General features: G+C 41.9%; 1 protein-coding gene and 2 long non-coding RNA genes across 13 annotated transcripts in view; 1 reads left to right on the forward strand and 2 right to left on the reverse strand.

The window, feature by feature from the left end:
* Positions 1 to 22,240, reverse strand: LOC148645407 (uncharacterized). Its single transcript, XR_015928048.1, has 2 exons — positions 16,940 to 22,240; positions 1 to 1,466 (listed from the first exon to the last, which is right to left on the reverse strand). It is a non-coding gene; the product is annotated as an uncharacterized LOC148645407 (long non-coding RNA).
* The window catches only part of brsk2b (BR serine/threonine kinase 2b), a 287,758-nt gene that overhangs the window by 252,542 nt on the left and 10,185 nt on the right, over positions 1 to 25,031 (forward strand). For 4 of the 11 annotated variants that reach the window (XM_088610892.1, XM_088610902.1, XM_088610903.1 and 1 more), the window contains 3 exons: positions 1,135 to 1,224; positions 6,702 to 6,749; positions 22,238 to 24,576. In XM_088610892.1, coding sequence (XP_088467018.1) covers positions 1,135 to 1,224; positions 6,702 to 6,749; positions 22,238 to 22,461 — 362 coding nt within the window. In that variant the 3' untranslated portion in view covers positions 22,462 to 24,576. Of the gene's footprint in view, positions 1 to 1,134; positions 1,225 to 6,701; positions 6,750 to 22,237; positions 24,577 to 25,031 lie in introns of those variants that run through there. The other 7 variants (XM_088610897.1, XM_088610904.1, XM_088610896.1 and 4 more) reach the window with 6 other exon arrangements.
* LOC148645408 (uncharacterized) overlaps positions 24,047 to 25,031 on the reverse strand; it is a 7,319-nt gene continuing 6,334 nt past the window's right edge. Inside the window, exon 2 of the long non-coding RNA XR_015928049.1 lies at positions 24,047 to 24,313. This is a non-coding gene — a long non-coding RNA (uncharacterized LOC148645408). The remainder of the gene's footprint in view (positions 24,314 to 25,031) is intronic.

Here is a 25,031-nt window from a genome sequence, read left to right on the forward strand (position 1 = left end):
GGTGTTTCCACTTACTGTTTAATTAATTCACAGTGGTTTCAGGTAACAATTTCAGAAGTGTTGCAGCTCCCGTTGGAGTGCTGGATCATAGCTTTGACAGGGTCAGCCCTATCTTCCACTGCGTCTGACTGGGCCGGAGAGCCAGCACCCGCTCAGCTGGCGTGTCCATCTCCCAAATATGGGGGCAGGAAGCTGTGAATATTCATGTTATAAATGTCCCCATAGGCTTTATGAAGCTGCTACAGAGAGAAAAAAAAAAGAATAAAAAAATGCTGCCCATTAAATTTGACAGTTTCCATATTGGGCCAATTTTTCTTTGTCACTCGAGTTCCATTTTTCTCATTCGCCCTTCACATGACCATACTGGCACAAATACTGAGAGTAGAGTTTTACATTTGTTAGGCTGCTGCTGTCTATTAGAATCCTGCTCTTAATTTACTTCTCATCCTTTTGATTGCCAGGTTTTTTGGCATTGATGAGGGATTGTTTTTTTTTTTTAAAGAGCAGCACTGCGGTACTAATGTAACACGTTGTACCTGTTTAAAATGGATGTTGCGAACAGTCAGCTTGGCAAAGCAGAGACGCTATTAGTCATTTCATTACAAGCACTCGGTGACAGAGAGTTTAGTTCTGCTGAGACTGTTGGGGAATTCATCCAAGGCTAGGTGCAAATTATATTTAGAAGAGGAATGAAACAAAAACTGTTCCTTCTGGAAAAACAAATACCTCCTGAATAAATCTCTTCTGGCAACTCTGTGGATTGACCTCAATTTGTTTTCGTAAATCTCTTTTATTTGAGGACACTAGCTACAGCTTTCCCTTCAGCTCTGCAGCTACCCCGGAAGCTGCAGTGTACGTATTGCACACCCGGGTGCGCTTGTCTCGGGTGCCGAAGTTAAGGCCCTGAGGAACAGGGGAATTGGCATTAGAGACTTTTGCTTGCATTTGCGCATGTTTGACTAACACGGTGGCCACATTTTCTCTAAGTGGGCTTGCAGAACGAATAGTATTTAAGTTGCAAATAAATAGCTTAAACGCGAGAAGGGGAGCCTTTCCAGTAACTGTTCTGTAAACACACTCTCCGAGCTTCCCAGCCACGAGCCACGAGGCCGACTCCTGTGTTCCTTCCCACAGGGCCCAGCCGCCGGTTCAAGCGGGTGGTGGAGACGATTCAGGCCCAGTTGTTAAGCACACATGACCAGCCCTCAGTCCAGCAGCTGTCCGGTAAGCACCTCCTTGCGGGCCGCCAGCACTCTCTGCATGAACCACACCATGGCACCACGCTGGCCCCGGGGCACTGAGGGGTGGGGCTTGGGGGGGTGCCGGCCAGCACGCCGACTCCACACACGCATCCCGTGAGCCGAAGCCCGGCCTCACGTGCTCTCCCGCATCGCAAATGCATCGTCCGCCACGCGCCGCCTGTGCTTGTGTGTGTTTCGGGCCTGACTGTTTCCTTCAGAGCAGCTCTGAGGAAAAAAACAAAACAAACAAAACAATCTTTTACGACAAAACAAAACAAAAAACTGACATTTTGTCTGTCCTGATGGTATTTCTGTTTAAAAGCAAAATATACACACACGCACATAGAATCATGAGCACAGCCACCTGCATACATCCGTGCTGATAGTTAAACCTGAGGTTTGCAAGTCAGGGGAATGTTACCTCAAGTGCTCAGTGGCTTCTTATTTCAGTCTTTAAAGGTTTCCAAGCAGGCTGAAAGGGGCCAGAGCATACAAAGGCTTAGTTTCTAGTGTGGAACCTCATACTGCTGAGCACTCGTAGTCAAATATTCCTGTATTTTTATTTGCGTTAGTTAGCAGTGACTAGCTCTAACCTGTGTCCCGTCCAACGTGTTTCAGTCCCTGAGGCAGAATGGCCAACAGCGTGAGGTGGCAGACTGACCCATTCAGTCGGGCAGTATTGGCAGAGTGACTCTGCGGCCACATTCGCTCTCCTGCCTCAGTGGCAAAATAAGGCCAGCAAGCCTGGCTTCTGGTGTACTGCTGCAGGAGACGAACAAGGCCCTAATCAGAAAGCCTTTCACTGGTGGCTAAGTTTACCCTCGTGTGCAACAGTGAAATATAAGTGCCTTATGTACTGTTTACTGGCCAGTTTTCACTTTAAATTGTGGCCTGTGTTATTGAGAAGCTGATCGTGGCAAGGTTTATTAGCTGTAGCCTTCAATTATTGTTACATCTGCACTCATTTATACCGTACCATGTGTAGAACAGTCTCGTGTTCTAGGTTATAACCTAACACAGGAGAGCGTTCTGTGTATGATGTTAAACACAAACAAATGATGTGATTGTAGCTGGATCATATCTGAGTTTAACAGGACTCCTGGGTGGTTTTGTTGATCGTGGGCTCCAGCAAGCAAGCAGAGCCACAGTAAAACTAACTTGCAGCAGCAGCAGCAGCGAGGGCAGCTGCTGGATACTGTTGAACCGTGCTGGTTCAGTACCACTGGGCCCGCATAAAACCAGCCGTCCACATGGTATGTGCTGACTGTTTCAGAGCCCGATAGTCTGCTGTTGACTCATGAATGGATTCCCCATTGCTAAATAAAAATCTCTATTCCTTTCCTGTTCTTCTTTTTCCCCAAAACAGCCACATCAAATTTGTCACCGTGCTGAATTCTTTCTGAGTACGACCCTCAAAGTCACTTAAGAAAATACCCTGCAAGCTGTTTGTAACAGAGAAGAAAAAACCCCACTAAAAGAAAGTAATAGAGTTATGGGGCATGTCCTTGTTCGTTTAGCCCTGCTTTCGTGCTAGCATTTCTTGGTAGCCATTTTCTTATCTTCACTCTGTTGAGTCAGCCCATTTCCACACCTTGTGAAGTTCCTGATAACAGCCCAATGTGGGACCTTACCGAAACGTCATTAAGATAATAAACTACAGCCCTGTTAATTGTGTTCTCTTCGGAAGAACATCACTGAACGCTGACAATGTGCCTTTGCATTGACATAAATGAATTTAAGATTGCGGTTAAAAAATGTCAACAACAATAATTTGATATTGTCATTGGAAACTGTGAGAGAGCAGAATGTTCCATTAGAGCTCTTCAGCATGTGGGATTGACATCAGCATTTGTAATTCAGCAGTTCTCTTAAAAATCTGAATGCAGCTTTTATTCTGCTATTAATCAGCCCTGCTCTGAAGAGGACACTGGTTTACATGTATGCCTTAGTTCCGCCTGTAGCCCTTGGTCTCTTATCAGGAACTCCACAGCACAAGGCCGATCTCTCCATGTCAACCTTTCAACTTCATCCCATCATGACTGTTCTGTGGAATTCCGCCCACCTCCCTCTCAAGCACACAACGCCACCTCTGTTGGCCTCCCCCTTAACCAGAGAGTTTCAGGAAAGCTAGACCCATAGCTTGGCACCTAATCTTTGCAGCGCTCTGCTTGACTTTCAGCTATAATCTATAGTTGAATATAGAATGCTGTTCTTGGCAGTAAATACTTTCCAATACGTCTAAGGGCTGATGTGGTGCATACACAAAATGTGTGCTTGTTTGTGATACATGGCACCTACAATACAATCTGAAATGAGTAACTCCTGTCATTCTCAGAAGTATTCCTTTAGGGGCTTATCAGATTCAGGTGTATTTATGTAACTTGGTAATAGAGCTCCAGCTATCCATACAGCACACAACCACAGATAATAATGAATGCTGTGTCACTCAGTTTCATATTGACATTGATTTAAACATGTCTGCCAAAAGTGATTACGCAGTTTGCATAAATGCGTGACATGCAAGGAAATCATTATGCTGTTCATGCAAGATTATATTTTGATGAGCTAAAAAATATTTTTAATTGCGAAAATGACCTGGGTTTATTTTTTTTTTAGTTTTTTTGATGTGAAATTAAATTAGTATCAATACTGTCAAGGTTCTGGATAATTCCTGTATTGCTAACATATTTACTCTGTGGTCTTTTGAAATTCAGTTTGCTGACTATTAATAGTTCACAGGTTGTTTTGCATTTTTTAATTGGACTCTTCCCATTAAAGAAGCTAATTAGGAGATGAAACGTGAAAGAGTGTAGCTGGAATACAGAAACAGAAGAGCAGTGAGATCTGAACTTGTTTCCAAGATTTCTCTTCACATGAAAACACATTTGTAGCTTGATCCTTGTTTCTGAGCTGAAGGGAGGGCTGACCTCTCTAGAAGCTGTAAATCTGAAGTTAAGACTTGAATAAATAATTTTAAGTAATACCTTGAATTGATCATGACAAAGTACGTTTTTCTATATATAAAAAACATTCAATAATGCTTTCCTTTAATAAGATAATGGATAGTTTCTTTGCATATTTGTATGCTGTGTCACCATCGATTTAGAATTTTGAAATACCTGTAGAATTTAAACAAAAAGTGAGTTTTTTAAATTAAACTAGAACCTACATTTCTATGCAGGAATGCCAATGGATTGATCTCGGGGCAGTACCGGTCAGGCGACTTTGATGACTTGTTTTTTGCTCTGACAGTTTCAGTGGAGGTTTATCCGACTGTCTGGGCAGCTGCTGCCTGTCTCCTGATCAGACATACCTGTATCAGTTTTCAACCTCTGCTCCTATAATACATTCTGAGGAGTAATAGCATTTGTATAGTGTTTTACATGTAGGAGACGCCGACTTCGTTCAGACCTGAAGTGCAGCAACCACCTGGCTTCAGCAGGGCATTATCGAAGGGCTGTTTTTGTAGCACTTTAGCTAGAAGCAGATGGTGATGATTCAGGGTCCCCTGTGGTTAACACACTTTGGGCTGACAGACTTGCAGGCGGGAGGGGGCGTTGAAACAGAGATCCCGCGGAAAATGAAGGCTAAAACTGACTGGCTGGATTCCCTTTTCCTACAATGCGAACCCCAGTGTCGTGATTGAGTGACCTTACGGTTATCGAACTTCGGGCCATGATGTTCTGATTTCACGTACACTACTGAGCGGGACTATTTTTTCTGTCACAATCCCACCCGCGCTTGAAACAATGTTGACCCCTCCCACTAATGTTCTGATTGTGCCCACATGCCCCCACAAGACATTATAACCACTCCTGCAATAGTGTAAGTCCCTTGAAGCCCCGTGACACTAGTTTAGGATCAGGATGGTGGGCGTATCTAACCAAAAGCATGTGAAACCCCTAATTAGTAAGTAATTAGGCAATACATAATATTTTAATAAAGTGATGCACATTGTAAATATCCACAGCCTTAATGGTCCTTTACAGCTCTCAAAAAAGATGGATCCCGAGTCATCCTACACTCCCACATGCAGTGAATTTTTCCTGTGCCCAGCTACGAACGAGACAACACATCCCTCGCCCACACCAATTAGACTTGAGCCACTGCAGGGATCTAGTTGGAGCAGTCCATCATGATCTGGAATTCCTCATCCCAGTAGCCAGTCTCTGTTGCCAGGGAGCAGTCCGTTGGGATCTGTTATTTCACATCCCAGTAGCCAGTCACCTTTTCCAGGACCAGTCCATCCTGATCAGTCCCTCTGTCTACCATAAAGCACGACACACAACCCACTACCTTCGCCTCTCAGGTGAGCCCACAACCCAGCTTACACTTGATTGTTTCTTGCAATAATCTTAACTAAGGCCATGCTTGACCCTGTCTGGTGAATATGAAGATGAAGATGCTTGCTGTGCTTCTTTAACATTGACCTTTAATTCCCTAGAGTTACCTAGAGTAGTCTTCTTTTTTCTCCATGAAATGAGATGAAAGATGTACATTCTTATCTTTATTAAACAAATACCCCTCATATACTTTGAAGTTACATTTTAATTTCAGGTAAAATGAATTGTTTGGTCTTTGTGTCCCCTGAGTTAGTGTTTGGAATGCAAGTTGATAAATGTTGCAGTACTGCACTGGTGCTGATGCTGGGGCCAATCTTAGACTATCTGGGAGTCTACTGTTGAAAGGCTTCATGTTCTTTTATGCTTTCTGACATTAGAACCACAGCCTCTTGAACAGCCACACACCACTCCCAGCATTGGCAGTAAACTCTCCTCACATTTAGCACAACAGAGAGCTCTTGCTGCATGGAATCACCATTCGAAATGCAGCACTCAAAACTAGGACCATGGTGGGCATGAAGGAATGTTTGCAAAATGTTTCATCCTCAAGATATTTTTACTGTCATTGAATGTCAGTTTCATTATAATTATATATCAGATAGGCTGGGGACAGGTTATTGAGGATCAAGTAATTCAGCCATCACGGTTTGCCATCCATTGACTGACACTGATTTAAGTCTGAGAGAAAAAAGAAATTGACATTTTGATCATACCTGGTGTGTGATGCTGTACAGTAAAGATTTTATACTGATGATTAATCAGATTAATCAGAGCTCTGTCATATTCAAATGGGCAACCTTTAAGATAATGCGTTGTGTCTGAGCACCTGGTAGGAAATGGAAGAGACACAAGCTCATCTCACCCTGTGTGTCTTGGGCTCATGCGTCAAACAAGAGACTGACACGTGTTCAAATCCAGGCTGATATTGCAGAAGGAAAAGGGTCATTCCTGTTTGTCTTGTGGGTGCTCATTTGTAATATGCCCGGGCCGTGCAGGATCCAGCCTGTAGGGACGCGCAGCGTGGGCCTGTCCCCAGGCGTGAGGGTGCAGAGGGTTGTGTTGAATTTGCTGGCAGGGTTTAGAGCGATGCTTTAACATTTTCCCCCCTGTAATCCAGACACCACCCACTGTATGGAGCTGTTGACTGGCAGGCTTTCCAAATGTGGTAAGAAGCCTTTGACCTGTTTCACCCCTCTCCTAAACCCCTTCGCCACACACGCACATGCACACTGCTTCTGCCCCAGACACAGCTTCCTGTTACCCCTTCATTTCACACAAACCCCCTCCCTTACAGCCCAGCACCTATGCAGCAGCGCAGTGCACTGTGATTGGTAGATGAGGTGGACTTCTGATAGACACATGGCTGCCTGATTTGCAACAGAATGTAACTATGAAAGCATTGGATGTAGCTGTTGGCAAGAATTTATCGTGTTTGTTTCTTCTAATATGTGTGAGAACCAACTCCAGTAGCTCTTTGCCGATAAGAAAAAACATTCAGAAAGCTGTTTTTCTAAGATTATTGTAATTTCAAAAACAAAATATCTGTTGTCAAAAGTGAAGAGGCCCACAGCAATGTGTGTTTGGGCCAGTTCATGTCATCAGCTGAAATCCTGACACTTGAAATGAAAAGTGAATGTTAGCTTCTAAAGTGATTCTAAAATTGAAGCGGCTTTTGTGCCTGGAAAGGAAAATCTTCGACCTTTGAATGTTTGCGAATCCTTGCTCCTGAACGCTGTAATGTGGCAGAAATTACAGAGAACCCAAAAAAGCTGAGAAGGAGATGATGAGGCAGAGAAAGAAATGGATGGTTTATAGCACAAAGGGTGGCATGATTATAGGAGTGAAGCTGGACATGTAGCGGAAGAATTGGATAATTGGAACAATGACATATTGGAATGGTTCCAAATACAAATGACCAAGGGAAAGATCTCCTTTTAGATGACAAGATGAGGTCAACAAGTTTGCAGAAGAGTTTGAAGTCGACCAAAGACAGAAGTTCATGAAGGATTTATGAAGGGGTTTTCATGCAGCAGTGGATTAAAAAAGGTTGAAGGTGATGAAGATGGTATGTTTGTCCTTCTGCTGTACTTAAAATATGCCCAGCATGTGGAGTTTCAAGATTGTTTGTGAAATTAGTACATTTTTGTCCTGTTAGCTTCCCCAGTGTTTTACTTTGTGTGCTGTGTTCTCAGGATCCTTTAGGATCAGCAAACTAGAAGCCTACAAAGCCCAGCATGAGACATGTCTCCAGATTGTGCTCTTAATGAACTGATGTAAAACCTGTGCGGTTCGCTAGATTTACAACGAGATTAATTTTACGCAAAACCAAAATGGATACGTATGTACACACAATAAAAAAGAAACTCATATTCTACATTGTATCATCAGTCAGAAATGCGTTGGAAGAATAATGAGCTCTTCTGTGAAAAATGGCACAAGAAAAGCAAAATATACCCAGGAGCTTTGGGAATGACTGTTTGATAGCCAGTTTGTAGAATTTCCCCTTACTAACCTGGTTAGATGGTAGGCTAAGTTTACTGAGATTCTGTATAGTTAAGGTTAATGTTTGGCACTTCTGTTTTGAAAGCTTCAGCCTGAATTTGAAGCTCAGCTACACTATGTCTTAAGCATCCATCTGAAGATCTGTAGTTTTCCTAGCTTCATTCACAAATGACAGCAGTAACAATGCCAGATATAATTGAATAATTGCTGATTCAATATTTTAAGAAGTAATAATTAAAAAAAAGATTTAAAACTAAAGACTAGCCATGCGTCTATCGGAATGCCTGTGTAATATCTTTTAGCCGATTCTCAGTGGTGTTACAGTGTGTATACATTTATACTCTGTACATACATATGATTAACTTATATGTGTGTGCTCTGTATAACATGCAATTTAGCTATTTTGCCTTTAGTTGGCATATATATATGTGCATATATATATGCTGTGCAATTGTGTGTGCATTTGATTGCATTGCAAGGATCATAAGTGCAATGTTCCCTGAACTAATTTATGACAAAATGAGAGTAAACCTTAACTGTGGCATGCGTATCTAATGGTTTTTCTATTATTTAGCTGTTAAATGTACTGCCCATTGTAATCTGTACAAGGTAATTACACTAGTACAGTGTTTCAGAAACTCCCAGTAGATACAAGAGGAATGAGTGATAGCACTTTTGCACCAGGGAATTTTTTTCCCTTGAACAAGCATCCCGATGCTACGAGTACCTGACTTAAGGTGCTGAATTTCCTGAGGTAGAAAGGACTAGAATAATGAGGAAGACCAGCTTTGAGTAAACAAGATCTTTTGTCCTGTTTGTAACTAAAAACAAAATTTAAATTTTGACGTTCTGTTTTGAGGGCATGGACATTAAAAGCATCAAAGATGTTGTGTATGTAGCTGGTTTTTCTGGTAAATATTTTCAAGCTCTGCCAGCTTTCGTCCAGCTTGTGGACAATGAGACACCCAACTATTTCCTGGTGTGTCCCTGGCATCAGTGTAGAGAGTGCCTTCAGCGAGGAAGCGTCATAGTAGGCTAGAATCCATACTGCACATCCAGGAGCTCTGGCTGTGTTTCCACATGCAGTACAAGAGCATGGTTAGTGATTGAGTACAGGACATCGACAAACAGGAACAAAGGTATCAGCCTACAAGGATTTAATTGCACTGTCACGAGGGTGGTGTGTTAAACTAATTTCTCTAAGTCTGGGCCCTCTCTCGATCTCCCCCCTGTCTTTCTCAAGCTCAGGCAACTTCCTTAGATCTGAAAGCTAAACAAATTATTCAGTTCATCGTAAAACAGTCCATGGTACAGAAGTGTCTCCTTATTTGTTTTAATATTATTGCAGTTTTTATGGCTGAAGGTTGTGTTGTTCTGTTTAAAATTAGTTGTGGTTTTCAAATTAGGAGCTAATTTCAAATTAGTTTTGGTTCTCAAATTGGGAACTTATTTCAAATAAGTTGTGGTTTTCAAATTAAGACACTTTCTTCTGTGGTGTCAGGGTGAATTTTAATTCAAAAGTCTATGTGCAGTAAATGTAACGGGTTCATTATGATAGTTGTTAATATTAGATTGTGACCCTATAACTGCATAGTTCGGGAGTGGTAGCAGCTAAGTGCTCAGTTTAAGTTGTGAATTTTCCATACCATAGGTTTCTAGTTGTTTTGTTTCTTCCACTTTTAGGGAAAAATACTGTACAAGATGATGAATTCATGGTTCGTCACAACTCCAAGATTTGTGTACGAACTTGGCTCTTTCTGAATGGAAAATCAGTCAGATCAAAACAAATAAGAGTAGTTTATTCAGTCAGTTGGTTTCTTCCCGTTTCCTCTTAAAGGGTCTGAAGGAATCTGAATTGAGAATGTTTCTTATTAGCATCTTATTCCAATGTCCTACAACCTGATGTGTAAAATAAATCCCAATTTCTGTCCCAAATATATGTCCATTTAAATTCTCAGTTTGAATGGATTTCTCATTCTGCAGCTTCCTGCATTTTCTTGACAGCGTATCCCATCATGCTGGCAGGGGTCAGGGGGGTCAGGTAGAGTTCAGGAGCTGTGAGGGGGGGTGTGAGTCTGGGTTGTGCCGAGATAAAAGCCCACTGGCCTCTATGTGCCAAACTGGGATTAAAGCAGCATATGTGAGAAATTTGTTGTTGCTCTACTTCTCCAACTCCAGCTAACTGGGCATTCTAATGACAGACCTGGGCTGAAGAAACTGGCAAGCCAAGTGTGGTGTTGCATAACAATCTCTGGCAGACGGAAGACTCAATTACAGCAACTCATGACTGCAGTTAAGCATCAGTAATATGAATTTGCAAATCTACATACCTGCAGAGCACAAAATCAAATTACGAGGGCACTAAAAAAATGGGTTTAGAATCGGGCACAACCATCATCATGTAGGTTTAGAGCTGCGATCTGAAGACCTGGTCTGGTGTATTATGGTGTGCTGCGATCACGTGACTCAGCTGTGATACCTGGAGCCCTTGCTTCCCAGCTGGGATCTGCAGGAACAAAAGCTCACTTCTGAGGTTCATTTTCACTAAATGAATGCATTGCCAATACCAAAGACTGACATTCTTTTTTTTTAAAAACCCTTGTATCAATTAAAAACAGACACTGGAGGAATTTACCAGAGTCATTAATGACTGCTTTTGGCGAGTGATTATAGCCAACCGGTCCATAATCCTTCAGTAATTCCAGACACAGAGACTCTTATTATTTAGCAATAAAGACACAGAAATGAGTTTCTCTCCCCATTATTTCTCTTGCTGATGAGCTATCAGTGTGGTAGGCAAGGATTAGGCTCTTTGTTTATTCGTTTCCTCATTTATTTAACAGGCCTCTGCCCTATAATTCATGTTAACGGCTCACAGAGCATTGTGATGTACAGCTGCCATTTGTTGGAAATGCACAGCTTAGGATCAGTCAGCATGCCTGTGCAGAGAAAGACAATCTTTAATCAGTTAGGATCTGTTTGGAGATAAAGTCAGCGCATTGATGGAGAAAGATGTGAGCTTGTGGAAAGGAGAGAAAACGCTAAACTAATGCTTTAGAAAGCCCTGGACATACTCATTTTCTAATGAGATTATTCCCCAGCTCCATAGTCTTCAAAAAGATAACAATTGCAAATATTGAAGGACAATAATCCTGTCGCCTGCAATTGTTTGAGTCCTACAACACTCTGCTCTAGACCACAGTGTGCAGAGTCGGCTGCCCACAAAACAAATCATAATGCAAAGTCTGAATTTGTAGAATTCCAAAGAGCTGGAAGGTCAGAAGTCCCTTCCCAGTCCTACAAACACATCCTGACCTTATTTTCAGAGTGCCTCTCAGTTCGTCAGCTTCATTTTTGGTAGCGGTTTATCTTTTGTTTCTGCCTTTCAAGCCGAATCCCCTGTGTTTTAATTAAACACCACGTCTGAATCAAGGCTTATGGTTTGACCCTTGCAGCATTTCTTCTCTCAGCCTTTACCTGGAACGATAACCTCGTAGTATTAAGGTAAAAAAAAACAATAGGTGCAAACTCAGCATGTTCGTTAACATGTTGTTTTTCACGAGTCAGATGCACACACCTGCCCTAAATAATTTTAAACTCATATGGGTCCTGTGAGCCCTCTTCCACCCTCCCTCATAAATCTGGCTCTCGTGCAATAATTTAACATCAGAAACGTCAGGAAATTAACCTGCCGTTGCAGAATTCTTTATAAGGCAGTGTTTCCCACGCTGGGCTGGGATTTCTTCTGTTATTCACTGCATTTATTGCTGCATTTCCTCTCCTGTTAGATCTTAATAATGCAACTAATTCAATGCCAAATCCAGTAGACTGGCACACCAGAAATAATATTTTGGGGCTCCTTAATCCTTTAAAATAAAGATGGGATATGCTAAGCATCAAAGATCATTCATTGTAGAAATGTATCTACATCATCTGTTTGTCAGGGGTTACTATCTTGGAAGGGATATTCTCTAACCCTATTGTCTCTATATTTATAGTAAAACATGCTCACACTAGTAACAGCTGCCTCCCTTTTTCGCTGCAGAGGTGATCTCTTGAAATCGACTGTAGTACGTGTGGCCATGTGGGCTGAGTGCACAGCTGGTGCCGTCTGTGAGCTGGATGTCTTGGGGTTGTCAGCCCACCTGTCAGGGAGTGATGCCAGTGTGCTTTTGAAACCATGAGTCTGCTCTTTAAAAAATAACACGGCAACTGGGTCAAGCACACAAATGACTTCATCTTACCTCTGCTTTCTCTCTTGGAGTGTTGAGGATGTGGAAGGACAAGCCAAGTGGCCAAGAGAAACCTCCAGTTTGAGTTTACGTTTGTTTGTTTTATTTCACTGCAGTTCTGGTTTCTTTGCCTATTTTGTTTTGGGTTGTCTAAACAAATAGATTCGCCTCTGTGGACAGAGTTTGTCCACAACTCTCTGCCTGATTTAATGGGGACATACTGTATTACATAGCTTTTTGTTTTTTTGTCTTTTTATGTAGTGCTCTAGTGTTTTCCTAACACCAAAAAAGCTCTGGCTAATTGTTGAAAGCCATTCAAATGAAAAACAATTCTGTTTCTTACGGACTTACATCATCTTTCTCTCAGCATGCATCTTGCATTTTTCCCAGGTCCTCCCAGAGACCGGAGTACGCGTGTGACTCTGAGGCACAAAGCACAGCTTCTGGAAAGACCTTGGCCTTGTGCTGTTTAGTCTCATGTGGTGTTAACAAGCATCCTGGTAAAACTGTTTCCCTTCCCTTCCTCCGAACTGACAATAAAGACTGAATGTCTTCTGCCTTCTGAATGGAACTTTATTTGCAAAAACAAACAGTAATTACAGCTGACAGCCTGGGCACTATGCTGGAGTGTGGCCTGTGCTTGTTAAAACAATTTTCACCTTCAGCTAGTAGAAACCAATCATGCTAGATGGCCCGATCGGCCACCTTTCGTTTGCAACCTCTTATTATGTTCTTAAGTTTGTTCCCATTCGTATTGCTGCAGTGATAAGGATGCCCAGCAGGTTAGAGCTGGATTTATTTACTGTGCTTTGTGAGCCTGTCAACATCAGGGCCTTCTGCACAGGCCTGTGTCAGTTCTCTGCTGGTGTAAGATTAATGGTCACTGAGCTGTGATCTGCCTAACACAGCGAACAGAAGTACAATTCAGCTGACACGCATCATAAGAACAGGTCTGAGAGCCTCTTTCCAAGAAGGCTTTTGTTCGTAACTCCGAGCAGTTTTATAGATGGACAGGCAAAGGAAGAGATGGATTGACAGAGTTGGAGCAGTGAAAGGATACACTTTGATAGGTTCTGTAAACATTGAAAGCAGCAAAGCTACACATTTTAAGGTATGTTTAAGAGGAGTTGCTTCATACAAACAGCATCTCTTTACTGCTGAAACTCAGAATTTAGAAAGTGTATCTTACATGATAGCACAGTTCTTTCATTTTCTCACCAGCATTTGATTTCTTGGCTCTCATTGATGGATTAGCTGATATACATTGAAATTTTTCTCATTGTTAGTGCCTTTATATAAGAACATATATAAGAAGGGTTACAGAGGAGACTAGGCCAATTGGCCCATGTAGACTGTTTGGTAGTTAGTAGCTAATTGGTCCAAGATTCTTATCCAGTTGTTACTTGAATACAGCCAGGATATCGGGTTTAACAACACGGCAGGGTATATATACTGCAGCAGATGATGAAGGCTTTGGACTCCTAACTGGAGGTTAGGCACTGTGGTTGTATCCTTGAGAAACGTGCACCCCAGAAAAGTACCAAATGAATACAAGCATTCCCTGGGCGTACCTCACTACCAGTAGCCTCTCATCAACCAGTCTGTGTCTGTTTCCTTGGCAAAGTTCATTAAAATGTTGGAGAAAAAAATGAATGTAAGCAGAAATGGAATTTCTTCCGCTCACCAAATCGAATTGTGCTGCAGTAGTACGACTCCAGATTGGAATTTTTATAAAAAGTAAATAAATTGCCACCACTTCTGTCAGACAGACACCTTTGATATACAATTCCATCTAGTTTTTTTTTTACCCAGTTTGTTAAAAAAACAACCATGCTCACATCAGGCTGATGTTTTATAGTGTCAAGGTTGAGTCAGAAGTGATTAAAAAGCTTGTGAGGCTCAGAACCTGCAGTCTACTGTATCCTGACCTTGTATAGAGTTTCTGCAGGTCAACACATCTAACCATTGAAATGAGCATTCATGTTTTTCTCCAGTCAGGAATATAGCAACACGCTTGAGTAGAGTAGTAGTGGATGCTTGGTAGTTGTTGAATGAGAATTATAGTAGAACATTTAAATGTCAATATAGCCATGAGCCAAATCTTAAAAAAATAAAAAAACATAAACAAATTAACATGGCAATTCCATGTTTAATTTAAAAAGGGGGGGCTGCTTGCTCTTTCAGAACATAGTACCACGCTGAATTTCCCCTTAGCGTTATCTGGGAATGGTACTGTGTGTGTTGCTTGTGAGGATGTGATGCCAGCTTCTGATTGAGTGAGGGATAATTGATCATCAGTGGATATAGCGCAAGTGCCAGAATTGTAGACATATGGTGGTAAGAATTAAGAACGCTAAGAGATTGATGATTGTAGAATCTGTCATGGTACAGCATGTTTTAGTTTTGGGAAAACTGAAACACCTCTAGAAAGCAATTTTGAAATCAAACTCTGAAAACTACCATAGCCCCTGGTCATGAGGGCTCTGAACATGACTCTGTCTATTAAACTATATGGCTTAATAATGGCTCCAAGACAGCTATTACCCACAGAAAAGCTTGTGGGCTCTCTCATCCAGAGCTTTCCTTTATTTGTCACATGACCGAAAAGGCTTTTGGTTTTTTTAAAAGAACTTTTCATTGGGAGTTTTGTGCAGAATGTGCAGACCTAATAGACAGACGATTTAACATGTACAGTACATGTACATAAAGGGGAGAAATAGCAGTTAAACAAAATGCCTTTATTAGTGCAGATTTAGTTGTTGAGCTTGAACAGTGTGTTTTAGCTGTAAAAATAATGTCTACAAAGAAGTCTCACCAAACACGATTTAAAGAGATCTCAGGTTTTAGCATTTTTCTTCTGTGTAAACTTTGCTTTTGACTTACTTTTTCCAGAAGTATGTTTTCTCTGGATTGCTACAGCCTTCACTGTGGAGAAATAACTGATAATGGGCAGGTGAATGGATTAAAGGTGCCAGTCTAGTAAGGTGTCTTGAAAGTCTAATAGGCGTGAAAGAGAGTAAATCAAATTAACAGCCTTTGTTCTCCAAAATAGTTTATATTAAATGTTGGACTTACAAAACAGGAAATGGAAAGCTTTTAAATTTTACCACGAACATGCATTCTGACTGTTCGTTGGTTTTTCTAAATCATTGTACTAATTTATTTTTCATTATTATGCAAATTACTCTTTGGCTGAAAGACCAGGATAGTCTGGAAAGAAAACAGCTGGCCGCATAATTCCTGCTTGACTGCATCTAGAGATGTGAGTTTTCTGACTGTTTTATCACCTTGCAGGTAAAGTATTCTAGCACAAGTGCGTGTAGTGTTTTGGTTAAATAAAATGTCCCTTTTCTTTGTGCTGTAGTTGCCTATTTATTACTTTAGCTGTGCACAGCATTCTTAATCCAGATCCAGAGTTTTGGAAGCGTCTGTCAACAGCGAGGATAATGTTTGATTTGTTTTACACGTTTTAATTCTTCTTACGCTTTCCTTATTTTATCAAACTGCACGCTCTAGAGTGAAAAAGAGATATTTCAAAATGACTTAGCTAAGGTTGAAATCTGGGTAATAACAGACGTTTCTATTTCCAAGTTTTCCTCTCAAGCGTGCGTGTCTTTCCCTGGTTGTAAAGGACTCATGTTGACAACCTGATAGTAGATACAGCAGGCAGCAAGTTAATCATCTGTTTCCCTGCCTTTATTATTACCGTTGCAGCCATGTCCACACGTGTAGGGGTCTAAATTGCAGACGGATGGTCCCAGCAGATAATGTGGAAAGCACTTTGATTCATTTTCCATGGAAGGCCAAAACGGCGCGGTTGGACTTTAACAGCCACCCGCCCCTTGGATGCAGAGGGGCTTTAAAAAGTGCTTCAACGAAAGACATTATCCAACTGGCATTAATACAGCCAGAAGCGTTCGAGACCGACTTGGCGGTTGGAGTAGTTGCATGGCCCTAAATGAGAGGAGCTCGTGGGATAGCTGATCGATTAAACAAATGGTGCGAAGATACCGAGGGCAAAATCATGAAAAGTTTTCTCTTTTATTCACAGTGAGAAAGCTTTCTTATTCCCATCGCCATCCCATTAGCCATAAAAGAACACTTTTTTAAATGTTTCCTCGCTTTTAACTCATTCAGTTCTATTTGGAGGTTATAGTCTTATTCATTCTTTCCTTAAGTCCACAGTTTGGAGTGTTTTTGGACATTTCTGATACATTATGGGGAAACGGGAAGTAGCTTTCCAATGAGTAATTACACACTAGATGTCAAATGAGGTAGCGCTTTATATGATCAAAACGTATAAGACAGCACTTTCAGTCCACGCCATGGCAATATATTAACTTATTTCTGGTAGAGGATATTCAAACAGTGTATTTTTAAATCTTCATTAGGCCCATTTGTCAGTTTGGTGGATTACAGTCTGAATAAGATCTGGCTCTGTGCACTTTTCCCTATATAATGTTTGTAATGACTTGAATTGAGGGACTATAGCTACATATACATACATTGTAGCTATCTGGTACACAGCGATCAATGCAGTTTATAGCAGAAATAATGAGGGAAGATTGAACTCTTTTCCCTGCCCAGCTTAGTAGAAACATGAGCTATGACCAGTGCTTACTCGGTGTTCATCATTTTGATCCCTCTCTCCTTTCCATCATGGAGTCTGAGCAGCTCCTGGACTCTCGGCAGCTGGTGATGGAGCTCCCACAGCCTCCTCTAGCAGGGTCGTTCTAAACTGTTCGACCCCCCGTGCCTTCTACTGCAGGTCAGGTCGGGGGCCTGGAACAAGCAGGGTTCGTATTCGACACAAAGAAATGGAAATACAGCCTTTGTTTCCTGACATTTAGCATATATTCAGGGAATAGGCAGCAAACTTGTATAAAAGGTTTTATAAACTGGAAAAAATAAACAGCGGCCTTGAGTTTACTGGTTCACCTCTTGCGACAAGGGGGCAGATGTTCTGGGTGACTGGGGAGAGTAAGTTCAAAGACACTTCCTCACAGGGTGCGACGCGGAGTAACTCCCCCAGGAAGAGCAGTCTGAGCCCGGGAGAGGTGAAGGCTTGGCAGTGTCTGACAGCTGGGGCACGCTGACGAGCTCGGGGGGCTCAGCCAGGCATAGGGGCACATCTGCCCATTTGATGTTGCAGTTCCTACCCTAGATGAGTGGCTATATTTTATTTTCCTCCAGAAAACATCTGCGCGTCAATTTGTGCTTTGCTACCCATGGAAATCAGTGATGCAGAGTCAGGTTTTCAGGCAGCCACTGCTGAATGCTAATGGATGTGTTAGTCTTCCTATTTCTACCCTGGCTAGAGCTTTGTCACTCTGTGGTACACCAAGAAAAAACAGTGTGAGGCTTCTGTTAGTCTAGTGTTTCACAGATCTCACTCAAATTTTCTATTTGCAGATTTAAGCCATGTTGGATCCCTTGATTAAATGTCAGCCATCTACCTGTCTGCCTTTACAAGCTTGAATTGAGAAATTTAGGTGGCATATGTACTATATGACCAAGAGTGATTACTCTTGTAGCAACTGTATTTCTGGAGTTCTGATACCTGTATTCTCTTAGATTTAAGAGATCTGAGAGCATGACTCCCCGTGAATGGGACACCACTATAGTGTAGTGTTAAAGCCCTGCAAACTTCGAATACCATTTTATACAGCTGAGTTGACTCCACCAATCAGGGAGAGGTGAGGTCACAAAAAGATACAGCCGCAGTTCTGCATTGGGGACAATAAAGTCTCAGCCATCCAGCGATGTCTCCATTAGTAAAATTTGAGATACCTCCTTTAAAGAATATAGGCTTTTTTGTTTCACTTGTGCTGTGAAAAGGTGTTGAATTTCCAGTTGGAATGTGTTGGTTTTTTTCATTTCGGTCCGGAGGCCAGGGCACCCGACACTTCCTATGTCACAGATTCTAAAAGGATGAAGATACTTTGGCAAAGGGTGGGCAATTGTAGAAAAGAAAGACAGTTTCGGTTAACTCACTGCACAGAGACGAGGCTCACTGCCCAGAAGAGCGAGGAAGAGAGTGCGGCCGGGAGGAGGCAGTCCTCCTCTCCCTGACGGCTCTAGAAGCTCGTGGGCGCCCCACGGGACCCAGGTGATGCCATTAGCCTTGAAAGACAGGAAAGGCCTCGGCCGCTGTGCCTCTCGTTTGGATAATCCTGACCAGAGCAGCAGATCACAGGGTCCTGACCCTCTCGTAGCTGGATCACTAGCAGTCCCCATGTTGTGGGGATGTCAGAACCTGGGGGGTTGTGGGCTCAAATCCCTTTGAACCATGAGTGAGGTACTCTACTCCTGTTGCTCCAGTCCACCCAGCTGTGGAAGTGGGGCCCAGCACTGCTCGGGGGGTGAAGCTGGAGGTGGACACATGTTCACATGTTCTCTCGTCCACTTACCAGCACAGAAGCCAGGATAAGGATCCTCTGTGGTTCAGATCTTGTGTAGATGGGCACTGCAGCTGAAAGAACAGTGCTGGACGTTTACGGCACTGAAGAAATTCTTGTCCATGAGAATATTCCCATTTCCTGGCTTCATGTCACACAAGCACAGCATCCCGATAGGAACACATTAAGGGAAGCTTAATTGGCTTGTTTGAGTCCTGCAGAAATACTAGCGCCTGTGATTTCTTTGTTCCTTGCTTCTGTAGGAAGAGCAGTGAGGCATTGGAAGCTGATGCTGACTGACTGGTTACACAAGTTTTAGGTGATTAATTCGTACAGAATGATGTACGATCCCTTTCTGAAAGCAGGCGGCTGCTGCTGTGCTGTTCCAGCTGCACTGCAATAAGGAGAACAGGTAGTAACAGTGATTTAACCTCTTCTTGGCCAGCAAGGGTGAAGAAGCCATCTGCAGTGTCACTGAGCACTTAGCTCACTTAATTCAGAATCAGTGTGCAGACAACAGGAATGGCATGAATGCCAAGCTTTTATTCCAAAGAATACATAATTGAGAATTTAGTTCTGTGGGATCCCTGGGTCAGAAAAGCATTAAAGCATGTAAGGAATCAGTATGACAATGTTGATTGATATTTATTGTCTCAGAATAAAGTTTGTTAATATAGTTAAATAGTATAGTTAAAATTAATCTTGCAAAGCTACAGTGACCTTCTGTTTAAATAGCGCAGAACCTAAAACTTTAGAATAAAAAGTGTTCTATCAAGAATGTTAACCTTTTCATGAAGTCGTCCTGTACTTGTCTTACACTAGCTGCAAAGGTTTTGTTCATGTTGTGTAAATGCTACATTTCTGTTGAATATCTCATCAGCCTCCTTATTATTACAGATATTAAGTAAAAAAGTTATTACAGAACACGGTTCCTTTGCTTTCACTCCATCTTTCGTTTACAAGAGTCAGTTTTCAAAGACACCTACAGTTTCCACTAATGGAAAGCGCAGGAATTCTCCTGGTCTTTTTTTATTCAAAGGCCATTTCATAGGCCACTTTATTTTCACTGTGTGAGGCATCGCGCTTGTTCAATTTGCCACAGTAATGAATGGCTGTTCCTTGATTGTAGTCATTTCACATCTAGGAGCTTTTAACCTATGCAGATTGAAAGGAAATGGACATCTTCGCACAGCCGCACGTATAAACTCATGTGTATAAACTACTATAGCTGGCTGCCTGCGCCTGTTTCTCAGAAACCACTTTGTCCTCGTCGCCGGCGTGGTGTGGCGAGAGGGCCGTCATGCCGTGTTTATCTGGAATGAATTGATGAAGGACACTGGGGGAAAATGGATGAAACTATTAGTTATAAAGTGAGCCAGTGCTGTGGAAAGATTGACCATACGGAGGAGAAATGTGGCTTATTTCCACACCGTCTAAATCTATTCCACCTCTGTGTGAGCCACTTACCAGTTTAGGGACAGAATTACAGTTACCAGTAGGCCCTAGGCAGGAAATATCAAGTATTAATTTCTAGCCTTCAATCTGGGAGAATGCAGGGTGGTCTGTCAAGATTTCCCACCCTTCAGGTCTGTGCTAGAGGTTAGTAATAACAGTTTTGACTTGAGAGGTAATTCTGAAAGATATTGGTCTGAGCACTGACTGTGTTGTAATGATCCTATAATGGCCTCCCTCTCAAACCTTCTTAAAAGCGTGAAACAAATCAACTGAAATGCTTAAATCAGGAATGTGGTGACACTCTTCAGTCTTTTCCCAAAAAGCAGACATCTCTCTGTGCGTTCCTGGTTCCATAGGGCTTGTGTAAACTGAGCAGACATTGAGAACCATAAGGGCCTTTTAAGAAAACTTCTCTCATTCTGCTAAAGCAGCAAATGACACAATAGTCTGCACCACAGCAGCTTTGGCAGGCACAAGCCTTTTCTTTCTTTCTGTTGCTCAGGCACCTCTGATAACAAGGAAGTTGTTTAATTATCCACTTGACTGCTGTTAAGCTACATCTTTGAAAACGTTGGAGGTGAACTGCAAGAACAAAGGCTTCTACAGCTGTGTAGCTAAACCACATAACCGTTCTCTGTAGAGCCCCAGCACTGACCTATTCTGATGAAAGATCAAGTCTAATTCGGGGAACAAAAGCAAGGTGAAGTTCTGGATCAGATTTCAAAAGAACCTTTGATCCCCTAGAGCTTCTGTACAGGGCAAATTGACAACTCATTTTCCTTTAGCATATGGTCTTTAATCTCCACCGAAAGCCCTTTTCCTAAATATGATCCTATGCACTCGTTTTGACGAGGTGGTGTGTATAATTTTAACTTAACATTCAAGTTCAAATTGGATACCTAAAGGCGACAGACCTGCTGCCCTTTACTGTATATTAAATATGGACATATTACTATATAGTTTTGAAACAAAGGTCCTTCAGTCTTGTGAAGCTTAGAGAAAGAAACTTAAGCCGGAGAAACTCTTGACCAAAGCATGCTTGCATATGAAGGGCCCGCTTGCGTTTGCAACACTGACACTTTTTCTGAAGGGCGTTCAGAAAAGTCTTTTTTTCCTGCTTGTGGTTTGTCTGCGGATTGACAGATCAGCTCTAGGAGGGCAACGCAACGACCATCAGTTTACACCTTCTTTCAGTGGCAGCAGTCAGGTGTGTAAAGAAGCTAGAACTGCATTTCCCACAACCGCTTGCACTTCCTTTGTTGCAGTCGCCCACTTCCTGGCACGCAACGCGAATCATTAGTAGTGAAGCTTTGAAAGAAAAGCAACGCTGAGCAGCTGACAGGCTCTTAGGTTTCACCCTACCCAGCATTCCCAGTGCTCTCTTCCATTTCTCCATCTAATTTCATTCAACCCACAAAGACGGAGATTCCAAAGCCACCCCAAATTCCGGGCATATCCACAGTTCGACTTCCACAAAGGCCACAGTGTCATCATAAAGTATTATAGTCCGTGTTTTTCACTCTATACTCTGGTTCACTGTAATTTGAAGACACACTTGTGTGAGGAAGAAAGGGATGACGGAACAGGGGAGAGAGAAGGATGCTGTTTAATCTAAAAAAGAATTAAAAAAGCATGACAGCGTTGACATGATTCAAGGTTGTGATTGGGCATTTTGACTGCAAGGTAACAGCTGAGTGGATTTCTGTCAGTTAGGGGAACCACACATGCACAAGGCAGATCTGACTGGAGGCTGAATCCTATCTCATTGTGGAAACTCCTCTTTATGGTGACACTTCTGGCTACAGCCCCTTTGTCCGCGTGCTGGAGGTGTTTTATCATGTACCTACCTGTGTGTCCTCTCACTCCCCCCCAACCTCACTACCTGCCAGTCCTCACGCACACACACAGCTGTGCACACACACTGTCGTCATCTGGTCCACCGTGTGGCTCTGGGTCTCTCACTCTCTCTCACCTCTTCTCTTCGTGAACCCCATTGTTCATTTCTTTGTTTGTTCTCTCTCTCTTTCTCTCCTTTTCTTTGTTTTTGTTTTGTTCTGTGTACCTAGGCAGCCCATTGAGTAACTTCTTTGACGTAATTAAACAACTTTTTTCAGACGAGAAGAACGGGCAAGTGGCCCATCCGCCTGGTACCCCCACCAAGCATGGCGCAAACAGCAAGAGACATGAACCCGATGCTAATGACTTTGGTTCTAGAGGGGACTCTAAATACCCAACAGGCAAAGACAAGTCAAAGATGGTAACATCTGTTGGGGCACAGGAGCAACCTTAAAATAAAACAAATTGAAATTAAAGTGTTTAGAAAGCTAGTCGCTTGTACTAGTAGATGTACATATAAAACTACTTCGATACGTGTCTATAGACCAACTTTTGTATGACGGAATGACTGTATATATAACTGAATTAAATATTTTAAAAAGTAGCACACGCAGACACACACCCCACCCCCTCAAAGAAAGGCATTTTTACACCAGTATTTTTTCATTCCTTTTTTGTTTCTTTCTCTTCTTTTGCTCACCTTGTAAAATGACTTGTTTCCACTCTACTGCCAGGCATTGTCCAGAAAACTTGTTAAATTCCAGCTCCAGCCCTGCCGCCGTGTGCCGCGGATATTTGTTGACGGAGGGCACATTTCGAGGCAAGTAAAAGTGAATAAAAACCATGGAGCCGCTCCTACAGTCTGTCCCGCCGCCTTCCCATGTCCAATCCAACCCCTCATCCCCCTCAAACAAAAAAATATAAAAACAGGACACCATCGCCACCTTTTTCCCAAGTTTCCTTCCATGCACTCGGAATGCCGGAACGAAACCAGAGGAGTTGGAAAAGCCTTAAAAAAGAGACAACTTATGTCCGCTGCACACACGTACGAAAACAAAACTCTGTGACTTAAAAGAAGCAAGAAAAGCCAGAAAGAAATGGAAGACGGTGGGTTTTAACACGCTTGTGTGGGCCTTCGCTGTACCGTTTCCCTTTTTCAACTTCAGACTCTTTTTTTGTGAGTGACTGGGATTGAACACGCCTGTGGACCGGAATGCCATCGCTGCAGGACTGGAGACCTTATTTAAAATAGTGCAAAGAGTCGGGAGGGGTTTGTGTACGCAATGAATGATCTACTCTGTTGTACAGAATATGTTTCTTATGTAAAAATTGTCCGGTAGTGACGCTGTTTAGTTGTAGGGCCAGGTCTGAACATAGTGTTGCCAGATGTTTCGTTAATTTATTTATTCGTTTATTTATTTTCACCATTTTAGAACGTTACACAATATACTTTCGGGAGTTTTTTTTCCCCTACATCAAGAGAGTCTCATTGCCGTTTGAGCAGTTAAAACTCGTCTGTGACATCTGGAAAGACTGGAAGGGAAGTTTTCATGGTGGAAATTTTATTTTTGTATCTTTTTTTTGGGGGGGGGGCTCTGTTTCATTGTTTGTTTATTAAGTCTTAATTTATTACCGTCTTGGCTATTTATATTAAATAAATCCGTTAGCAGAGATTGTACGTTATTTATGTTTGTGTTGGGGCAACACAGGTTTATTTAAAGACAGAAAAAACATTATTCTTTTAAGTTTTTCCTCACTGAATAGAGGTACATGAACAAACAATGGACATTATTTTTTCCCAGCTTCAAGAACAAAACAAACTTGTAGTATATGTTAAAAAATAATAATAATTTACCAGTAATTTAAGAATGTAGACTAGCCTCTTTGTGAGGAAATGATTATCTTCTATTGATATTTGTCAGTTTCATATCATTGTGCGTGTACTACAGGTTAAGAAGAAAAAAAACGATACTCTCGAACTGCTGTTTCTTGTAAATAGATGATTTCGGGCAATGAACTTCTTGAAACAAAAAAGGGGATTCCTGTTCTTGGACTTTTATCTTGTATTACTGTGTGCATGTCAAAACATTGGCTTTTTTTGCATGATCTTGCTGTAATTGTTCCATTCGACTGTCTCCCTGCCCTGAACCCTTCTCTCCTCCTCTTTCATTTTCTCCTTCCTTACTCTCTTCTGTTTTCCTCTATCACTGTTTCTTTTGTGTTTCCTTCCCTTCTTTTTTCTCTCTTCTTCTTCTTGTGCACAAATTTTACAATGCTTCCTTTACACGGTACCTCTTACAGAAAGGCTTGGATTCAAAAAAAGAACAAATATATAAATATATTTAAAAATAATATAAACCCAGGTGGAACAAGCAGGAAGGGGATTTAAATCAAAAAAGAAATAAAGCAATACCTGATGTTTTCCTTCCTATTTTGTACTTTGAAAAACAATACACAGGATAAAACAATACAATTCATTGTTATTAACCAGGAACAAACTACAATGTATCCCCTTGTAATATAACTGTGAGCAACTGCAGTGCAAAACCAATAAATTCATTGAGTTACACCGTGTGTGGGCTCCTTAATCTCCTCCCTTTGGAATCCATGGAGTTAATCACAGGTAAGTGCAGGCTGACACCTTGTTGAGAAAGGTGCTGCTTTATTGTAACCCCTCCCCAGACCCCCGTTTCAGTTTTGTACCCTTAAATGGAAGGGTTTTTTAGGTCATGACTAGAGACCACATACATGTACGTTTGTGCCATGGTTGTTAAAGCTGACCTGGGCAAAGGGTGAATTAAAATGTCATCAATCTTAATGATGTTTAAAAACGTGGAAAAGGGCATTTATTTAAAAAAATACTATAGTAAATAGGCAGTGGTTAGCATGACTGTCATGCAGCTAATGTCTTGGGTTCAATTCTTGCGTTTCTATGCTTTTCCTTTGTGTGGGTTTTCTCCCACAGTCCCAGGCAGTCGGGTAGGTTAACTAACTGGTTTCTGGGAAAACTGGTCCTGGAGTGAG

The sequence above is a fragment of the Lepisosteus platostomus genome, chromosome 18 (assembly GCF_059453375.1).
Source record: "Lepisosteus platostomus isolate fLepPlt1 chromosome 18, fLepPlt1.hap1, whole genome shotgun sequence".
Lineage (NCBI taxonomy): Eukaryota > Metazoa > Chordata > Actinopteri > Semionotiformes > Lepisosteidae > Lepisosteus > Lepisosteus platostomus.